Source organism: Suricata suricatta, chromosome X (assembly GCF_006229205.1).
Source record: "Suricata suricatta isolate VVHF042 chromosome X, meerkat_22Aug2017_6uvM2_HiC, whole genome shotgun sequence".
NCBI classification, from domain to species: domain Eukaryota; kingdom Metazoa; phylum Chordata; class Mammalia; order Carnivora; family Herpestidae; genus Suricata; species Suricata suricatta.
This window is the reverse complement of record NC_043717.1, coordinates 4,864,669-4,886,008: the sequence shown is the minus strand read 5'-3', so window position 1 is coordinate 4,886,008 and position 21,340 is coordinate 4,864,669. Positions and strand designations below refer to the sequence as shown.

General features: G+C 51.0%; 1 protein-coding gene across 1 annotated transcript in view; it reads left to right on the top strand.

The window, feature by feature from the left end:
- The window catches only part of ANOS1 (anosmin 1), a 136,672-nt gene that overhangs the window by 96,996 nt on the left and 18,336 nt on the right, over nucleotides 1–21,340 (top strand). Inside the window, exons 5-7 of the mRNA XM_029929604.1 lie at nucleotides 10,664–10,869; nucleotides 12,868–13,012; nucleotides 20,261–20,407. Of these exons, the coding sequence (XP_029785464.1) occupies nucleotides 10,664–10,869; nucleotides 12,868–13,012; nucleotides 20,261–20,407 (498 nt within the window). The remainder of the gene's footprint in view (nucleotides 1–10,663; nucleotides 10,870–12,867; nucleotides 13,013–20,260; nucleotides 20,408–21,340) is intronic.

The following is a 21,340-nucleotide window of genomic DNA, read 5'->3' as shown; positions in this document are numbered from 1 at the left end:
CCCCCCCCCCCCCCCCCCGTGCGTCTGAGCCCCGTCGTGGCCTAGAATCACGGCTGCCTCCCTCGGATGTAAGTGGGCTCTTGTTGGCCGAGACCGCACCGTGGCGGGGAAGCCTCACAGTCAGCGTGAGTCTGACGTCCGAGGTCCTCATGTTCCAAACACACCCAGCACCGAGCCTACCAGCCTCCACGTCTTGCGGACCGAAAATGCCTGCAGAGAACGCACAGTAGGTCTACTCTTTGTCCAGCGAAACCACATCACAGTGTTACGGAAATGTAATAGACGGTTAAGCAGCCGAAGACTTTCCTCCCAGGACTGGTCTAAAGGTACTTAACCATTTACAGGGTGACGCCACAGCTTCCCCCACTTCACTCCAATTTCATCAACTGTAGAAATGGGCTTTCAGGGGGAAAACCGTATTTAACCACCTTACGGAAATACGACCGCACCACAGAGTCGTTCTTCTTAAGTGTGCAAGCCCGTGATCTCTGGTCTTCACAGAGTTGCCGTTCACTCTTTGCCACCGTTAGAACCTCCAAGAGCCTTTAAGGTGGAAAAAAGTTAGTTCCGAGAACTTACCTTCTCCTTGGATCACTCCTGCTCCATTCCTTGTGTATTCAACAAGTATTTGTTGAGTACCTTTCTGTGCCAGGCGCTGTTCTGGGTAAAATAAGTGAGCAAAAGGAGAAAATGATCTGTTTTTGCGGAACGCCCACATCCTCACCCCACCCCCCACATGCATGCACACACTTACACACACCCACACACACCCACACACATACTCCAGTTGGGGGTGTGAGGACACAGTAAACAAGACGAGTCCGTAAAATACTGTTGTGCAGTAGGACACACAGTGATGACTGACGATAGGATAGAACGCAGGGAGATACTGAGGAGGGCTCTTTCACTTTTTCCAGTTTTAGGGAGGGCAGACAAAGGTTTTGCTGAGAAAGTGATGTTTGTGAGAAGGAGAGGATGTTAGCCTTGCACCAGCCTGACAAAAGAGCATTCCAGTTCCCGGAAACAGTCAGTGCAAAGGTCCTGGGGCAGGGGTGAGCTTGCACTGCTCATGGAACAGCAGAGGAGCCTGCGAGTTGAGCCATAGACCCAGAGAGGGCAGCTTGGGGATGACGCCTGAGGAAGGAGGGAGAGCGGTTTGCTGGGTCTTTCCAGCCGTCGTGAAGGGTGTGGTTTTAGGCTGCTTTAGATATGGGAACGGCTGGGTCACGCTGAGCAGAGAACATGACGTGGCTGTGATTTTACTGGGGCCTCTCCGACTGCGTTGTGGAAAGGAGACGAGACGGGAGAGAGAGGAGGTGGAAGCTGGGAGGCGGGGTAGGCCACCATCGTGATCCGGGCCGAAGGTGATGGCAGTCTGGACGAAGCCAGAAGTGAGCCGCCCGGGGACACATGCGGAGGAGTGACGCTGACCGATTTGAGAGGTCGCCGGTGGGAGATGCTGGTTGGCCGGCTCCGTAAATTCTGCAGGTCACTGGCTGGTTGGTTCATTGACTGTGAGTGAGTTTTACTATGTGCCAGTTAAATTGGGAGAAGGTTGTTGAAACAGTTTTCCTCCAGTGAGATGCCGTTCTACATTTGACGACGCGAGTGGGGAAAGATGTGGCGCCGTCCGTCTTGTACCTGGCCAGGCGTCCTTCGGCCAAGTCCTGGAGGAGGTCTTCAAGCAGGTAGCGCGGTTATGACAGTCCCATCATTTCCCGATGCACCTTCGCTGAAGCCACGGAGAGGCGGTTATGAATTCTGCGCACTTTGGGTTTGCAGGAGCTGGAGTCTAGAGTGTTCCTCCCAGGGAGATGTACGGAAGCATGGACATGGGCCTTACTTGCAAAAGCCAGAAACAGAACATGTTAACACTGCCTGCCAGGTCTCAAGAACCAGTACATGTTCATGTAATAAAAGCCGATTTATCCCCGCTGTGCTCCAGAACTGCACCTGCTCTGGCTGTAAGTCCGTGAGTGCTTTAAAATTGCTCTGAGAAGGAATTATTGCTTCTAAACTAATACTCTGTGCAAACAGTAAGTAATTTCTAGTGTGTTTGAGTTGGGTAGAGAGCCAGCCTTGATCATTAAAGTCTGGGTCAAGGGAAAAGGTAAAGGATTTTTTCCATCTACAATAAACACATCTGAAAATGAAAAGAAAATTAAATACAGAAAGAAAAAAAGAAACTCGGTAAAATGGGTTTCATTTAGTTAATGCTTTCTGTCTGCTATTCCTTGGCCTCAATCCTGATTTTCATGGAAAAGCCAAAATTCTTGTCATTCTCGTCTTTATGGTTATGTGTAAGTACAAAATTCGTCTGTGGTGTGCCAGAATGGATTGGCTATTAGCTAAGTTAATTTCCTTTTCACTCATCTTTTTTCCAAGAACTAATCTCAACGCCTCACAATGCCGATTGCTACAGAAAATTCTGAGTTATTGATAGGTTGGTAAGTCAGTTTCATGTCTTCCTTGTCCAGGTGAAAATCATTTTTGCTGTTAGCCCCTACGCCCCCCAGAAGAAATGCATGATTATAAAATGGAGAAAATCAGTAATTTTTGCTGGCGGCAGGAAGCCGTAGAGGGAGGTTGGGACAATTTCTGTGTTCACTTATTTAAATCCTCCCGCACCTTTCCCCCAGCACTTAAGGAAAACCGGCTTTGACCCTAAGTTAAAATCACAAATAATTCAACATCCAAATGCATAGTTTCTCTGGCTTTTGTCTCTTTCTTTGGAACCTGGAAAGGGTACTGCTCACACATGGAGAGTGCCCTCCAGGTCACTGCTGGGACGAGGCGTCTTCCTCGCCACCCCCCCGCCACATCCTAGGGTCCGCCAGAGTTGTCCTGTCCCGTCGCATCGGACAAACCACGGGAGGCTCGGTGCGTAGGACAGGGGGTCACTGCACCTGTCTGTACCAGCAGGTGACACCCGGCGTCTTGACGCACGGTCTCCGGCTTCTCCTGAGGCCCATGCAAGGGACAGCCTTGGGCACAAGTGGCTTACGTGGGAGGTGGCTCAGGGAACAGGGGCGAGGGGAGGTGAGGCGACCAGGAAGGGAAGGCAGAGGATGGAAGGCGGGTTCTCATACGGGTTCTCACTGCGGACGACGCAGCGCCTTGCTGTGGGGACTCAGTCCTCGGATGCAGGCTGCCGCGGACATGTCCGTCTGCACGCAGGCACCGCATGCTCTGGGCGCCGGCGGGGCCAGCGGGGGAGCCGGGTTCACAAGTCAGCAGGTGTCCTGACGCCGTGAAGGCCAAGGACTGACGTAGGGACGCGGGGGTCCGCGGGGCTCCCACTCCACGCCCACGGATTCCTGCCGCAGAGGACCGTGGACATTTTCAGCTGTGATTTAAAACACATGTATTGGGACACCTGGGGGGCTCCGTCGGTTAAGCATCCAACTTCGGCTCAGGTCATGATCTCACAGCTCATGAGTTCGAGCCCCGTGTTGGGCTCTGTGCTGACAGCTCACAGCCTGCAGCCTGTGTTCAGATTCTGTGTTTCCCTCTCTCTCCCTGTCCCCAGCTCAGTCTCCATCTCAAAATAAAGACATAAAAAAATCAAATACATATATTGACAGTTTCAGGAAAGGAATGCCCGTGTTCCTGAAGGTCCCCGGGCCCCGTCCTGTGTCAGATGGCGGCAATCATCGGAGAAAGGCGTGCGCTTCCGGCCTCTCTGTGCGCCTGTCCCCTGACCGCACCCTCTCCCAGGGTCTGGCACGCTCCACGGTCCGCCTGTACCAGGGTCACTCATTTCTAACTCCCAGAGGCCCCGGACGTGGAGGCGAGCCATTGGGAGGCACAGTTTCACCTACAGAAAACCTGCGTTTTCGGTTCCATGCCACACTTACCTTTCTCAGCAAACTGGTGTTTAACCTTCCCTTGACCGTGTTGATACTTACTGAAGGGGCAAAAAATGCATGTTTACTGCACACCCTGTATCGGAAATGTATACTGCTGAGTCCTAGTTCCCGGGCAAATGTTTGAATTTGGCAAGGAGTGTCCCCCCCCCATCGAGATGACTTCCCTGTGTCAAGGTGGGTAGCAAGGAAAGGAGGTCTTCCAGTTTTGTAGATCGTATGGAGGAAAATCCAAATTTTGGGGGGGGGGGTGTTTGGGTTTTTGTTTTGTTCTGTTTTGCTTTTGCATGTTGCCGGAAAAAGGCAAACATTTGAGTGTTTGAGACTGGTCAGTATCAGTGGAGCTTTCTGAAACAGCAGACGTTAAAGGGACATAGAAGGAAAAATGTAAAATCCACCTTCTGTTGCAAAGCTAAAATGTTGTCTTCTAGTTACTATATTCATGTCCCTCCAAATTCAAGGCTTTCCATACACCTGTCTTGTCTGTTTTCCTGTGAGCCCAGGATACATTAAAAAGGAAAAGACGGAGCACCTGGGGGTCTCAGTCAGTTGAGCATCCGGCTTCGGCTCAGGTCATGATCTTGTGGTTTGTGGGTTCCAGCCCCGCGTCGGGCTCTGTGCTGACAGCTCAGAGCCTGGAGCTGCTTCCGATTCTGGGTCTCCCTCTCTCTCTGACCCTCCTCTGCTCGTGCTGTGTCTCTCTCTCTCTCAAAAATAAATAAAACATTAAAAAGTCTTTTAAAAAAGGAAAGGAAAAGACGCAAACAGTGTTGTCAGAGCGCACAAGTCTCACACTGGATGTTATTCTGTGTGTGCGTTACAGCGAACAGACATCACTGGCAGCAATAACGTCCGTGCTGCTCCGCGGGGACCCATGAATTTATATGCTGTCCCACAGCTGCTCCGCATGTCCCGTTTCCACGGGGCACGACTCCGTCATACATGTGTCCTGAAACTATTTAGGAGTCAGGGTACCTCCTGCAGCTGTTCACGGGCTTAGGAGTTGTTGAGTGTCTAGATAATGCACGATCATGTTTTTGTTTTAATGAGGGAAGGAAAACTATCCCAACTGCTGAGTCTGGAAAGAAAAAGAAAAGCAGCGTATCAGAACCAACCTTCTAATTTGAGAACCTGTGAGTTGTTATGACACTGCTTTAAAAATCCACTTGGGAGGCACCTGAGTAGGTAAATTGGTTAGGGATCCGACTGCGGCTCAGGTCATGACCTCGCGGCTTGTGGGTTCGAGCCCTGCATCGGGCTCTGTGCTGAGCGCTTGGAGTCGGCTTCGGATTCTGGGTCTCCCTCTCTCTCTTCCCCTCCCCCACTCATGCTCTGTCTCAAAATAAATCTCAAAATAAATAAGCGTTAAAAATATGTATCTATTTGGTCAGTGTTACCTTAAGAGGTATTATTCCTGTGATGCATTTCAGTAGGACTTTTGATCATTTGAGGAAATGAAGTAGGTGATCCAATTAAGATCCATTTTCTTAGAACCCGTGTTGTTCCTCTGTGAGCGCATGTGTGAAGACACACGTGTACGTAAATGTTACTTATTTTTAAGCACTGTTCTCTTCCCTGCTGTTTGCATGGTGCCCGCTCACTTGTGCATTCGTTGCCGCCAGAAGTTAAAGACAGAGTCAAACCTCAAATCTCCCCCGAAGCCCACACATCCCATCCTCCTGGGTTTGCAGCCCCACCTAAGACTGTTAATGGAAGAGACTATTTCTGTCCTGCGCCGACACTGGCCCCTCCTGCTGAATGACCAGTGCGGCCCGTGCTGGAAACCGGATGTGAGAAGAAGCGAGCACAGCCTTCCTCGTGCGGTTCTTCGGAAGCGCGGCTCCTTTCCGCTTTCTGAGACGTTCCCACAGATAACTGGGGAATCGCACACACTGAGCAGGAAGCAGCAGATAGCGAATCAAGGTTGGGGACAGGTACCGTGACTCAAGCCCAGAGGGAGGGGTCGGAGAGCCCTGGTCTCCTGATGTGACTCTGACCCCCTCGCCCCCCCGAACTCGAACGTGAAAACTCTCCCACCCTCCATTTCCTCCTCGGCAAAATGGCACAGAGCTCCAGCATTTACGCAGCAAAGCACAACCGTACATTTGTAACATTAGAAACGGTGCTCATGTCACGTTTCATCAAGCTAATGGTATCACTGCTTTTGGGAAGACTCTTGGTCAGGGGTTAGCCGTCTATGACCCGGGGTCCAAATTTGGCGCGCTTTTACAGATAAAGTTTTCTTGGGACACGGCTCATTTGTTGACGTGTTTTCCGTGGCTGCTTTTCGCTACAGCAGCAGAGTTAGGTAGTTGCCACAGAGTGTGTCCGGTGTGCAGTCCTGAAGTTTTTCCTCTCCGCCCCTTGCCCAGAAGGTCTGTCAGGCCGTGCACGAGACTACGGGAAAGGCCACGTCCCCGGCGAAAGGGCTTTCCAAGTTGCCCGTCCAGGGCCGCCGGCCCGTGGTTGTGGTGAGCACACACAACTTGTGTCGGGCTGTGGCGTGCGTAGGCGCGGACTATCAGGCCTCACCCTCCTTTGCATTCTCGCTCCTGACTGCGGTGCCACCCGTTACCTGAATGACCTTGGACAAGTCACCTCACCTCTCTAACCCTGAGGCCTCTACCGGTTTGTTAAAAAGCACCAGTAGACTCCCTTAGGGCTTTATTAAAATAGATTGTGTGTGCATTTCTTTTTCACAGGCAGACTTCCGAGCAGACATTTGAAGATTCTAATGCAGTTAAGACATCAGGCAAATCGAAAGGGGGGATTTGGTGTAAGGCGGCCCGGGGAATGTATTTTCCTTCGTGATGGAGGGAGCTGTCTCCCGCGGCAGGGACTGGCTTGAATGTGGGGACTGTAGGACTGCAAGTGACATCCTTCAGTCAGACACAGGAGCAGTCCGCCCCTTCCCTGGCCTCTCCAGCGAGCGGCTGGCTGACTGCCGGCTTACAGGGGAGAGGCAGGGCGGTCAGCAGCCGGTCTCTGCGATTCCTTTTTGCTTCGTAACTGGACAGTGATGGGTTTAGGGGGGGCTCCTCTGGGTAACAGAAGTACACCGTCTTGATGTTGTGAACTGCCAGAAAGGGCTTTACTTTCAAGGTAATACAAAGAACACATTACTAACTCACATACTTGAAAGCCTTATTTCTGCGCAGGTTCTCATGAATTATGTTGTTGCATGTTTCATGAACTAGAGGGTGTTTTTCTGGATTATTACGAACACATCCGAGGTGTAAGACGGTTTCCAGGGAAGTAAGTAATTATGAACAGAGCAGGTGAAAACAACAGAGAATTTTGCTAGAAGACTAGCAGACGTCCTTAAGCTTGGATTTCTCTGTTAGGAGAGGGGAGGACTTGGAGCTCCTCCCGTGAACCTACAGTAAGTGGAGGAGTCACAGAACTACTCATCTCCAGCACAGAGGCAGGTGCGTCACTGAGGACATGTGCAGCTGTGATCTTTATGCACTAAACGGTTTTCTCCTGCCTTGAAGTGATGATTAGCTTGCAAACGAGGTTCCCTCTCCAAGTCCGTAGCTCGTGTCCCCGGGTTACAGGGCGACTCCCACAGGACGGGCATGGCTTCGGGTCGCTTATTTCAGACCAGAAACAGTCCCTTGGTTCACTTCACCGTCTTGTTATGATTGACCCGTTCCAACTGACAGGGTTTAAAACAGAAACTGAAATACCGCCTCACCAATCAAAGTCAGCACTTAGGAGACGTCTGTTACTCATCTATTCATTTAGCAGTGGTGTCCCGAGAGCCTGATGTGTGCCCGGCACCACCTCAACGCTGGGAAGAGAGAAGTGAACAAAACATAAAAATCCAGTCTTCCCCTCACAGAGCTTTCACTCTCGTGAGTGGAGACGGCCAGGACATGGAGGACATCGTAGGTCAGCTGGTAATCAGGGCTGCGGAGACTAAGGAAGCAGGAGGAGTCACGGGTGAGCCGGTTTTGGTGGCGGGAGAAAACAGCAGGTAGTTGTGTTGCGTAGGGGGCATCTGGTCGACCCGCAGTGGGGAGCCGCCAGCCACCGGGAGATCCAGAAAAACGCATGTGGGCAGAGCGGGTGAAAACACCCAGCGGTGTCGTGGTTCCTCTCCGGCACAGCTTGGGGACGATGTGGTTCAAGCAGAGGGACACGTGGGGCTGGGGAGGGTTTGGGAGGGGCTGTGTGGCCAGGGCCTGCAGGCCGTGTGGCTGACTGCTAATCCTCTGACTCTAAGTGAGTCTGGACACCTCCGGCAGATGAGCAGCGGGCCTCGGTGTTGACAGGGCGGAATCGCCGGGCTGCTGCACCGAGGCCGGGCTCCGGGGAGGCGGCCCCAGCGTGAGGGAGCACCGAAAGGCGGCATTGACGGCGATGGTGAAGGTGGGCCGTGGCGGTGCGGGTGCGGGGAAGCGCGACGCTCCGGTACGTTCTGAAGTCCGTGCTAACAGGACTCAGACAAGGGGAGACGAGAGCCCAAGAAGCGCGTGACTTGTAGGCTTTCCGTCTGGCCAAGCGGAAGGAGCAGTTTCCGTTTACTGAAGGGCAGGCTCCTGTGACGTGGTGACACTGATGACGCGAGTGCTGGACACTTTAGTGTTGCGTTGGCTCTGAGACGTCCAGGGGCAGCTGACTGGAAGACCATCGGATACTTGACTCTGAGTTTGGGACAGTGTGTCTGGAAGACAAACACCTGAGAGTCAGCAGCACACGGACTTCGGGTAAAGCTGTCCCCGAGTTCGGGGCCGGACTCTGTCTTGTTTGGACATGGTGGCATGGGGATGACGTAGAGCGGGGATCAGGCGGAGATGGGAATTGGCATCCCGCGGGACCGTGGGGAAATCCAGCAGAGCCGCGTCAGCTAGAGAAGGTGACTCTGACACCAGGCCGTGGTCTGTGGGGTCCTCTCCACGCCGATGACCCAAGTTCGGTTCCTGGGGCTCCGCCTGCCAGCACAGCAGGGAATCCTGGGCTTCCCACACCCAGGGTAAGTGTGACAGTGTGTTCCGGCTTGTGCAGGGCTGAGTCACGTTCATACCTCTTGGCTGGTTACTGGCAGGTGCAGTGCTTTCAAGTTCCGGCTTGCAGACAGGTCATCTGCTTCAGATTTATATGTGTGCGTTACATAGAGAAAGATATTTCACATAAAACATATAAATACATATTTATGTAAACGTGTAAGATACATAGAGAGGCCCCTTGGACTCACGGAATCAGTGTATCCCTGTATATGTCCTGGGTGCTCCCAGAAGTTCCTCAAGTTGACAGTTCCTAAAGCTGAGCCAAAATCAAGAGTCAGTCTCTCAACCAACTGAGCCAGGCGTGGTGTGGGTGCTGGTGCACCCAGGATCCCCTGTTCTCATTTAAAAAAATTAATCTATCTGGGGTGCTTGGGTGGCTCAGCTGGTCAAGCATCCAAGTTCAGCTCAGGTCGTGATCTCAAGGTCTGTTGAGTTCGAGCCCCGCGTCGGGCTCTGTGCTGACAGCTGAGAGTCTGGAGCTGCTTCTGATTCTGTGTCTCCCTCTCTCTGCCCCTCCCCGACTTGCACTCTGTCTCTCTCCCAAAAATAAACGTAAAAAATTTTTAAAAAATTAAGCACTCAGTTAAACCTCCCAGTCCTAACATATCTCAAGAAAAAGAAAGAGATTTTAAAAACTAATTCATGTTTCCATCGTTTCAAAACCATGAACAACCCTGACCATAAAAACATGGCTCTTTCCCCCTCAGTTGTTTTCATTTCCATCAGTTAGATATGACTTCTTGGCACTTGTGATGCACATGGCGTTACCATTCAAATGATCGATAGCATTTTTCTGGGAAGGCGTCTTCAAACGAAACCGTCTGTAAATAATTTGTGGTGAGCGGCATCCACGTTTGTTCAGTTTGTGGTGGAGAATGAAGGAGAGGCCGTGTAGCTTTGTGTGCATGTGCTCATCTTTGCATGTGTATTTTAAGTGGAAGTGTGTAAGGATTCCAGAACCTCGTCTGTCTCGTGAGCGCTAAGAAACTTTGCTTGCTGCGACAAGCCAGAAATGGCGAAATTATAAAAATGGTTGTTATCCATATGTCATCCCATTTGTAATGCAGATTAAGAAAAAAATGCTTTTGGGTTGCCTGGGTGGCTCAGTTAAGTGTCTTGACTCTTGATTTGGGCTCAGGTCTTGTCCTCACGGTCCGTGAGATCGAGCTTTGTGTCGGGCTCTGTGCTGACAATGCAGAGCCTGCTTGGGATTCTCCCTCTCTCCCCTGTCTCTCTCTCTCCCTATCTCTCTGCCTTTGTCTCCCTCTCTCAGAATAAATAAGCATTTTTTTAAAAGGAAAATATGCTTTACTTTTGCCGAGACCCTTTTGTTGCTCTTGTGTGAAGCAAGGATCCAAAGCACAGGAGCACTGAGATGCAAACAGTCATATGAGCTGGACTTCTCTCTCTTTCCAGAGTTTTCCAAGGCAGTTCTACATTGTGGACCTACTTAATGTCAACCAACCTAACTTGAATTCTACCCTGCTTTATAAAACTTTATCAATTTCAAATACAGTGAAGATTAAAGTGAGTTATAGTGATACATAAATGCCTCGAAGGAGCCTTCTAGATTACCAATATGTGCCAGGCAAATGCATCTCTCAGTTTTGTAGACTGTATTTTCAGCAGAGGCTTACGAAGGGGGTTGGATTCATTTTCAGCATTTCCGCACATACCAGGAAGTGCTCATGCACTTGCCATGTAGTCATTAGACCTACAAGGATACGGGTTTCGTTGTCACCTTGGTACTTGAGTCACGCGGTCTGTCTTTCTCCTGGATTCCAGACCCATCCGCACCCCCAGCTCCGGCCAACCTCCGGCTCGCAAACTCCACCGTGAACAGTGACGGCACGGTGACCGTGGCCGTCGTCTGGGATCTCCCCGAGGAGCCGGACATCCCCGTGCATCACTACAAGGTGTTCTGGAGCTGGACAGTCAGCACCAAGTCACGTGTCCCAACGAAGAAGAAGCGGAGGAAGACTACGGAGGGGGTAAGTGGGAACAAGGGGAGTTCCGTCTTTTCTGGGCTGTGTTGGGACTTGAGGCGGCCGACCGGAAGGCCACCTGCTTCGGGAAGAGGAGGGACGGGCGAAGGAAAGGCTCCCATCCCTGTCCTTCGGGCCGAGGAGAGTCAGGGAGTGGCGGCCACGCAGGTGTTCTGGCCTTTGATGATTTAGGTGGGGGAAAAAAAAACCAGCTGCATTTAGTCCATTGACCGACTCACATCCAGTCAGCAGGCACAACTCCAGAAAGGAAGGAACAAAAATCGTTTTTATCGTAACTGTCCAGTCAGAGAAGACGATATAATTCAAAATGTTCTTTACATTTAGATCTTTTTCTTAGGGTTTGTTTGAGATCCTTGGAAACAGAAGAACCAATGTTTGTGGCTTTCCTGTTGCAAGGTTATTTCCGGGTGTAACCTAATCAGTGCAATAGTACACGGCTCAGAAAATGCATCTCTGACGATATATTTCTCTCATTGATTAAAAGAACTCAGAGTGGTTTATTTGCCAGATGGCGAGAAATAAAATTTTCACTGAACCATTAAAAGAATTTTTTTTAATGTTTATTTTTGAGAGAGAGGGCATGAGTGAGGAAGGGCAGAGAGAGAAGGAGAGAGAATCCAAAACAGGCTCCAGGCTCTGGGCTGTCAGCACAGAGCCCTATGTAGGGCTCGAACTCACGAACTGTTAGAACATGACCTGAGCTGAAGTCAGACGTTTAACTGACCATTGAACCATTTTCTGAAGTGAGATTTGTATGATAGTGGACATTTTGCATTGTATGAAATTCTTAGTGCATAAAAAGGACTTACCCAGTTTCCTTTGGGTACACACTCCTCTATTGTTGTTACAAAACTTACATAAACAACTTCTCCCTAATTTATAAAGTTGAATTCCATAAAAAAACAAATGTTTGAGAACATTTTTAAAAAGAATAGCAAGACTTTGTTTGTTTTTTGGGATTTTTTGGCAGTGAAGATTCCAATTTCTGTGCCATTTAGAATTCTAAAACTCTTCTCCAAAATTCGTATTCTTGATATTTAGCTGCGATGCCTAGTCTGGTTTTATTTTTAAGAGACTTCCTGACTGTTCCATCGTTTGTTTTGAAGGACTTCACAGCAAGTGATTATTGGCAATGCATGGTTATGTCATAGGAAGATCTGAAGGGATCATAGGGTCAGGAGCAAAATATGATAGAAATGCTTATGTTCCCCACACGCACAGACGTGCACACGCACAAGCACTTCCTCCATCAATCACCAAACAGCATCACGGCTTACAAGGAAACTTTGCAATTTATTACTGTCCTATATCAAATTAAATAAATAAAACGTGAACTACAAGTTTAACTGAAATCATTAATGGGCCAGACCAGCCAAAATGGTAGGTCACTATCTTATGAGTGGCTTAGGTTTTGGGTCCACCGCAGACAAGCTATATAGGTCATGTGGATCACTGAACCCTTCATGTTAAATTCTGACCAACTGACATTAAGATTAGAAATCATTGGGAGAAGAATTATTCATTTATTTAAAAAATTTTTTTGTTAAGTTTATTAGCAGGGGAGGGCAGAGAGACAGAATCCCAAGCAAGCTCTGCAGTGTCGGCACAGAGCCTGACGCGGGTCTCGATCCCACAAACGTGAGGATGTGACCTGAGCTGATACCCAGAGTCTGATGCTCAACCGAATGAGCCACTGGGCGCCCCTGAATTATTCATTTCTATACTCGTGAAAGAGGATCCAGTGATTGGACAAGGAACACAGTTTCCAAAGAGTATGCTTGGGGATTCCATACCGGGTGCACTGATAGTAAAAGTGGATTTTCAGATCCTAACGGTGGAGAGAGGTGTGTGATCTTAGAAAATCAAAGGCACATGCATGGTAGAGGCGGACGAGCGGCTTCCAGAGGACCGACCCGCTCCGCGAGGAAGGGGAGCGGCGGGGCGGTGTGTGACGGCCTGGGCGAACCTTCTCTCCCCCTGCAGTCCCAGAGCTCGGTGATCCTGGACAGACTGCAGCCGGACGTCGGCTACACCGCGGAGCTGCAGGCCATCGCCTACTGGGGACAGACGCGCCTGAAGGGGGCGAAGGCGTCCCTGCACTTTACGCCTGCGCGCTCCACTGGCCACAGTAAGTGCCCCGTCCCCGTACCTTCGGGCCTCGCCGTGCACTGCTCCCTGGTGGCATCCTTGCCCACTGTCTGCAGGCTCCACGTGCTGTCGGTACCAGAGCCACTCGTTTCTGCCTCCCAGTGCCCCAGACGTGGCAGTGAGCCACTGGGAGGGACCTACATTTTGGGTTCCATGTCTCACTTACCTTTTTCAGCAAACCGGTGTTTAACCTTCCCTTGATCATGTCGATACGTATTGAGGCGGCAAAAAAACGTGCTGATCGCCTGCCCCGTATTGGAGATGCATATTGCTGAGTCCTACTTCCCAGGCCAACTGTGTGCTGAATTTGGGAAGTAGCGTCCTCTGCCCGTTGAGGTGACGTCTGTGTGTCCACGTGGACAGTGGGGGAAAGAGGGACGTCTTCAATTCTTGTAGATCATACAGGGCAAAATCTGAATTTCCAGGTTTGTTTGCATGTTGCCGAAAACAGGCAAACACTTGGGTGTTTGAGACAGGTCAGTGTCACTGGGGCCATGTTTCAGTTTTACCTTTGACTTTTGATTCGTGTCTGTTGAATGTGCAATATTTTGGTGTCACCGTGGAAAGGTAGCAAGAAAACTCATGTGACGCAGCCGTCATTACTGGTGTTCACTGCGGGTCATGTTGCTTCTTAAAGGCTACTAAATAGTCCGTTGAGTCCATTTTTCCCAGAGTGGTTTTTCTTGTTTCCCATTTTTCTAAACTAGTATGTTTGTCACAAACTGAGCCAAACAAGAGGAGAGTCTCTTACATGGCGGTCGTATCTGAGCCAAAAATAAGCTCCTTTCTTGTTTCTGGCTTTGTTCACGAGAGGGGGCTGGTTGGGACCGCTCAGGGGAAGCGCCCGGCAAGGTTTCTGGGAACGGGCTAGATTAAAGGACCGTGTGATGTTGATTCCCTACCAGTAGAGCCCCATGGCATCTGCCTTTCATCATGGGCCTGCTGCAGAATGTGCTAGAAGCCTGTCTGAATTCAGGAAAGGCAAGCCTCACTCTGAGACTTAGATGCAGTCATTGCTTACAATTATCCTCTACCACCTGGGAAAAACAGGATCGGAATGAGCAGGTCTGTTTGAAACGATGCCTTAAAAAACGTTCTAGAAACAACTTCCTTCCTGCTTGAGAAACCGCCTCTTTGGAGATTCAATGTATTTGAAACGATTTCTGAGCATCTCTCTGGGTATAATACAACTTTTACCTAGAATCCTCTTGGAAACTTTTCTGTATGTGTATGGAGTTTTTAATCCCGTCATCCAGCCGTTCCTCCCCCTGAAGTGTACGGCCACGACCTGTGACGTTGCTGTGCCTAACGATGCGGGTAACTGCTAGGTGATACTGTAGAATACTAGAAACCTGGGCGCAGCGTATAGACCAAGCATACCCGACACAGTACGTGTGCACTGTGTGTGCACACACACATGCATATGCAGGCATATATGCACATGCATGCACACACGTACACATTATTGCACCACTACCCGCATTTTGAACTCTGCCCAACATTGAGTTTGGAAGAGAAACATGTAAACATGATGGCACAGACATCAGCCCATTGCACACGCAGGCATAATGGAAGCAGAAGAAACTAAAGTTTTGGCGTGAACGAGAGCCCTCAAGAGTCGTGAGTGCCCCGAGGGCCCACACGGCACGGGCATCTGCCCGCACACAGGTGTGCGTGTGTGCACATGGAGACTGGAGAGAGGGCCGTGTGTGCTGAGAACCCAGCGCAGGGGAGAAGGCAGGAAGGGGCGGGGGGGGGGGTGGGCGGTGCCGTCCCTGGGAGACCTCAGTGAGTGCATGGACTCAGCGAGCGTCTGTGTGTCTGACCCCCTCACCCCCCCGTCCAGATGCCGGTTCAGCACCTGCACGGGGGTGGCTGGCGGGTGCTCAGCCGTCACCCCTGCTCCTCTCCGGGGCTCCTCTCATACGGCAGGCTGTCCGCCCGTCACCCATCTGTTCATGCCAGAGGTGCAGACGCCAGTCTTCATGCTTCCGCTTTCTTTCTCTCCAGAAATGCAGTTCTTCAGAAAGTCCTTTTTTTCTCTAACGGCAAATGCTCTGTGGGATCTACCAAATTCTTGGCCATGTTCATGCCATTCCCATCTCTTTCTTACAGTTAATCTAGTCTCCTGATTAGTATGTGTTTCCGCTCTTTGTTAACTGTCCATTCTGTAGATGGCAGCCCGCAGGTGCTTTTGAAAATAGCAGCCACGTAACAGATTTGTCCTCTTCTGCATTGCCCCCAGCGGTGTCACCGACTCATCTTCTCCCCAAAGTTCATTCTTCCCTCCTGTCGCCTCCCCGCCAGCCTCCTCCTCAGACCCACGCCCTGTAGGATCACGCTTCCCCAAAGACCTTTTCCTCCCACTGGTGGGAGGGATTTCATCTGTTGTGTAAAGGAAGTTTGCCTTTTTGCGTCCTGGTTTTTCTGGTAAACAACATTCCTTCCCCGTTAGAAGCTGGTGTGGGATTGCAGGCGCCCACAATGTGTGTTTCTTCCCACAACCCGGAACGAGGAGGGGGAGGAGAATCGGACCTCAGCTTGCTGCCAGGGGGCACAGGGAGTGCCGGGTCCGGGCCCCGTGGGCACAGAGCTCTGGCTGGGCTCGGGGTCTCCGCAGCACATCTAGCGCTTCCTCCCTCTTGCCGGGGTCCCCCCACAAGCCCGTTGGCTCTGCGAGTCCTCTTTAACCAGCTGCTTCTCCCACCCTCTCCAGGGTGACTGTAAACCTGTCTCTCATGCCTTAAGGCATACGTACCGCCCCTAGAGTGCACAGAGAGGCGCACGGTTCCCCAAAGACATGGACACTTTCTGTTTATCTTCCCCTGGCCTCCGTACTGTGAGGCAGAACGTCCTTCCTCCTGTGTACTGCAGAGTCCGCCGGGCGGGGTCGGGACCCACCACTTCCCAGCTTGGAAAGAACGTCCACCAACCGCAGATCCGACCGGGATCAGGCCACACGGGGTATGTGTCCACTGCTGCGCGCCGCACGGAGATGTGTGCTATGTGAGAGCGGCTCCCTAAACACCCGCCGAACACCATCCTAGCCCGTCTCTGGCCTGCGTCCTCGGGCGACTTTCCCTCAGACAGGGTGACTGTGAATGGTAATGTCACTTTGAAATTTGATTGTTTTACGTTTATTTATTTTGAGAGAGAGAGAATGAGCAAGCTGGGAAGGGGCAGAGAGACGGAGAGAATCCCACGCTGGCTCCACGCCGTCAGCACAGAGGCTGACGAGGGGCTCCATCTCATGAGCCAGGAGATGCCCACCTGAGCTGGAATCAAGAGTCAGACCCTAACCGACTGAGCCCCACTCATGTCACTTTCTAATCGTCTTTTAAAACTCGATAGTGTTTTAACTGATCAATAAGTAGGGGCGCCAGGGTGGCTCAGTCAGTTAAGCGTCCGACTTCGGCTCAGGTCATGATCTCATGGTCAGTGAGTCCGAGCCCCGCACCGGGCTCTATGTTGCCAGCTCAGAGCCTGGAGCCTGCTTCCGATTCGGTGTCTCCCTGTCTCTCTGACCCTCTCCCACTTGCACTCTGTCTCTCAAAAATGAATAAATGTTTAAAAAAAATTTTTTTAAAGGCCACCTTTTTCTAACAATTATCTTACTCCTCTCATGAGGATTCAGAAAGGTGATAAAGGAAAAGGTAAAAAAAAAAAAAAATGTGCAGAGTACCTGTCCTAACGCGTACTGTTTGGTCTCAGGGCATCCCTTGGAGGAGATGGGCTTCGCCAAGGACTATGCAGGATATGGCTGAGTATTTGTCGGGATTTCATACCCTGAGGGTGATATGTAATCTCTTAAATGCTAGTACATGACTTTTACAGGAACGCTGTATTTCATCATGAACCAACGCGAAGTGAAGAATAATTACAACTTTATAGAGTAAGCAAGGGAAATTATATTTTATAGGAAAGAGAGTAGTAAATGCCAGCACGTAAATTACTTTTTGAATTATATTTTCCTGGTCTGCACGCTGCTGGGTGTTTTAATGACAAAAAGGTCTACGCAGGCAAAGGCTGAATGCCCCTGCCGTTTTATGAGAGGGCCCCTTGAAGGCAGAACGATGGAGCACTGTGTTGAGTGGAAATGCAGCTCGCCCGTTTGGAGGCTGGGAGAGCATGTCCAGGGCTGACGGATGGCTGACGCCGTAGCGGTGCCCCTGCCGCTGGGGTACTGCGCCAGCTCCTCACAGTAACAGTGGGGCAGAGAGAAAATATCCGGGATCTCCTCATCGGTGAAATGAATCAGAATTGTGACATTTGAAAAAACAGCCGAGTCATTCAGTGCTGGTCGCTTTGGGCCTATGAAATAAGAGTGTCAATCAGACCTCGTATCTTTTTACAGGAGGTAGGAATGGTTTAGCACTGAGTGAGCAGGTCGGGGCCAGGCTCCTGGGACTGCAGCCCACGCGGGTCCGTTACCTGCGGCCTCAGCGATGCTACGCAGTGATGCGTGTCTGCGCCCGACGCATCTCGAGAGCAAGGCCAGTTGGCTCTTGAGATACAGAAAGCCATGTCCTTACAGGTACATAATGAAAAATAAAAGTTTGCATCGGATATAACAGAGTGTAAGCAGATAAAATTCACATGGAGATTAGACCTACTATCTTGGTGATCCGTGGCAGATTCTCGAAGTCGCTCCCTGACAGTACAGGGATTACAAACACCAACGGGCTTGTGACCGTCCTCGGTCCTTAGCTGGTCAACGGATGCGTTACGTGTGGGCAGCAGGATTCTTCACCCATGGTGACCAGGGACGGGTGAGTTCTGGCCAAGAGCCCTGTGCACGCTGCCCAGGGCCCGCCTCTCCGGGCTCCAAGCTCTCTCGGAGGCTGGTGCACTGGCTCTCTCTGGGGGGCAACCCAGCCCCTCCCACAGGGCCTGTGACACGGTGACTGAAAATAAGAAACATGTATTCAGTCCTTGGCCCCGTTCCAGCCCAGGGACTCCATAATGGGTCGTTGGCCGTGTTCCTGCACGAGCACAGGGTTCAGAGAACTCCTGGGTGGGGGACGTGGAGGTGCGGGCCTGGTGGCACCCCTGGAGAGGGCGTGGAGGCTTGGTGCCCCTCCTCACGTAGCCGGCCCGGGGCAGCGCTTCACCTGGCCGATCCCGAGTGACGGCCTTTATCATAAACTGACAGGCAGTCCACGGAGTAAAATGTTTCTGAGGTCTGGGAGCCACTCTAGCAAGTTAACTGAATCCAAGTTGGGGGTGGCTGGAGCCTCCCACCTAAGCCGGGGGTCAGAATCCCAGGTGCCAGCCAGGACCTGTGCGAGCTATCCACACTGGAGGCCGTCTTGTAGGACAGAGCCCTTACCGTGGGGTATCTGAGGTCGTCGGTAGGTGGATGGGTCGGAGGGGGACGCCCTGACACGCATGGTATCCACGGGGTGATGTGAGGCCATCGGCAGGTGGCTGGTGTCAGAATGAGCTGGACGGTAGGACCCGCACCTGGTGTCCGAGAACAGCTCGTGATGTGGTGGAACCCCCAGCGCACACTTGGGCTTTGGGCGCCAAAGCCTGAAACTAGTGTTTCTGAGGCATCCATGTATTTGAAGTATTTAAGTTCAAACATTCTAAGTTAGAATGTGAGTAATGTGTCCGTTTCCTTTGACTTCTTGAGCAGGGGATTCAGTGGGGCACAACCGCTGACAGTGGGAACAGCGGTGTGAGTGGGCATGGCAGTGTCAGGGTGTGTGGCGATGTCAGCTTGTACAGGAGTGTCCGCGGACGCGGTGGTGTCAGAGCACGCATTGATGTTAGCAGGTGCGGCGGTGTCCGGTATCAGAGGGCACATCGGTGTCCGGGCATGTGTAGGTGTCAGAGTGTGCCCGTCGGGTTCAGAGGGTGCATCAGTGTCAGAGGGCGCACAGGTGTCCGTGTGCACAGTGTGAGGAGACCCTCATCTGGTTATAGACGGTCGATGGCTGCCTTGGTGCTGTGATGAGAGCTGAGCTGCCGGGAGGGACCGTGTGGCCCCGAAGCCAGAAGCAGGTGCTGTGCAGCCTCTACTGCATACTTTACCGGCCCTCTTGTGTTTCGGGGGATGGCTCGTGGGTACACGTAACATGGTGGCAAAGCTCGGGGAGCACAGCGAAGCCCACGGGGAGTACACCTGCAGAGAAAGCGAGTTTCCTGCCCTTTATGCAGCAGAGCAGATGTACGCTGCAGAGGAAGCACGTTTGATTCCCATGGCCAGGGTTACGGTGCCAAAATGAGTAAAACAGCCTCATGACCCAGCCCAGTGAACACTTGGCAACGGCTCTAGGGCCATGCCTTCGGGTTTCTTCATTTCATGCCACCCAGTACATACTTCCTCAGCACCTACTCCGTGCATGGCCCGGACGGAGGCAGTGGAAATCCAAGGGAGGTTACTGCAAGGTTCTGCTGCTGCCGGAGTCCCAGATCAGCAGGAGGGACAAATTAAAGGGGAGACAAAGATGTTTGAAGCCGGGAAACTGTAGGTGCACCGAGGAAGGCTGGTTTCTGTGCGTTTGGGAAGTCCTCCCTTAGAAGCGCACGGGGCGGGTTCTGAAGGACAGAGCGCCATGACAGGCCCAACAGAGCACCATGCCGCCTGAGCCAGCGGGCCTTGCAGGCAGGTGCGAAGGAAGCCAGCAGGTTTTAGGCATTAAGAATGGCACACATGGGAAAGATGCGGCCAAATTAAAACCGCAAAATAAAAAGAACAGTAAAACTGGAGTCAGAGTGTGACACAAAGCAGTGACGTGATAAGAACTAGCCTAGCTTAGAGTGTGGGAAATCAAGGTTAGAATTGCCTCCTTCAGAGACATTTTTCCTCGTGGAAGGAAGAAAAGGAGTCAGGAAGGAAAGGAAAGAAGGAAGGGAAGAGGAAGGAGGGAAGGAAGACAAAAGAACCCTTCGGTTCCGTTCCCCAATCTAACATATCACCGTATTGCATCGCATTTGTGGACTCCGTGTTTCCCGTAGAGCTGACTGAGTCAGCTTTCCAGGCAGGGCCTGCGCCAGGTGTTGGATGTATAATGATCGTACTTTTGAAAAAACCTATCTGTACTGTTTTCACAATACGTGGTGTTTCACTGTCATTTTATTTCCTTTGTTTACAAAAGACATCTATAATGAGAAACACTATCAATACGTCGTCTTCACAGCAGAGCACCGTTCCCGCCGGGTGAGTGTACACTGATCACCGATGACGTGTGACGAGGAAATCACAATGTTGTACTTTTTGCAGAGGAGCTACTGGGGAAGACCAGAAAGAGCGCGGTGCACGTACAGCCTTCTTTCCAAAGACGACGGCCTGCTCCCCTGCTGGAGATCGGGGCTCCCTTCTACCAGGACGGCCAGCTGCAGGTGAAGGTCTACTGGAAGAAGACGGAAGGTACGCCAGTGGGGATTTGTTATCTGCACCAAGTAGCTCGGGTGGTATTGGGGTGCTGGTGAGAGAGTCCAGGTCGAGACACGGTGTTGATATTAAGGAACATGGCACCTCAACAAATCTCTTTAGTCCTTTTTTTTTTTTGTAAACGCCTTGCTGTTGTGCAGTCTGCATGGGCCGCCCCGTCTTCCTGGGAATCTGTATCCGTCAGCTGCTTGCATTTGATCATTTTGGGGATGATAGCCTGTCTTCACAGCATTCCCGGAAGGCTGATCCTGTCTCCGAAATACTTGTTATTTGACATTGTAAATTTCTGTGCTAAATTAGGTTTTTGTTAAGAAAGAAAAAGGCCACCCAAATAATTTGGAAATGGAGGGAAAAAGTCACTTATCTCAGTATTTCATAGAAATAGCGTTTAGACAGACGTCCTACCCTTGTTTGTTTTCTGTGTGTGTGCACATGTATGTGCTGTTCTTATATAAAACATAGGCGTTTTCATGTCATATACGAGCATTCCACATCGTCATGCGTGTGTGGTGACAGTTTTGAATTGCGGCTGCGTACGGACACTCCGCAGAGCCATGATGGCCACGACGGCCAACCTTGCGGGGCCTTTGGAATTGCCGCCCCGGGATTCCGTCTGCAGTGAGGTCTCCCTCAGAGGACGTTCTCTTCATTCTGGCCGAGGGCTTCTCTTTCGGACACAGTCATCCTGTTTTCTTTGTTCATAGCGTTTTTATCTTATGTTATTGAAATAGTACTTTTGGAATTCTTTGTGCACTCTTATCTCTCTCTCTACGATGCATTTTGCAAACATGAGAAAAACAGATTGTTTCGAGAGCTCCGTGTTTAGAATTCTTCCAGTTCTTCTGGAAGTGCAGTGTTACTTGGATATTCAGTCATGTGTCATACGGGAGACTATGCTGCAGTTCTTGT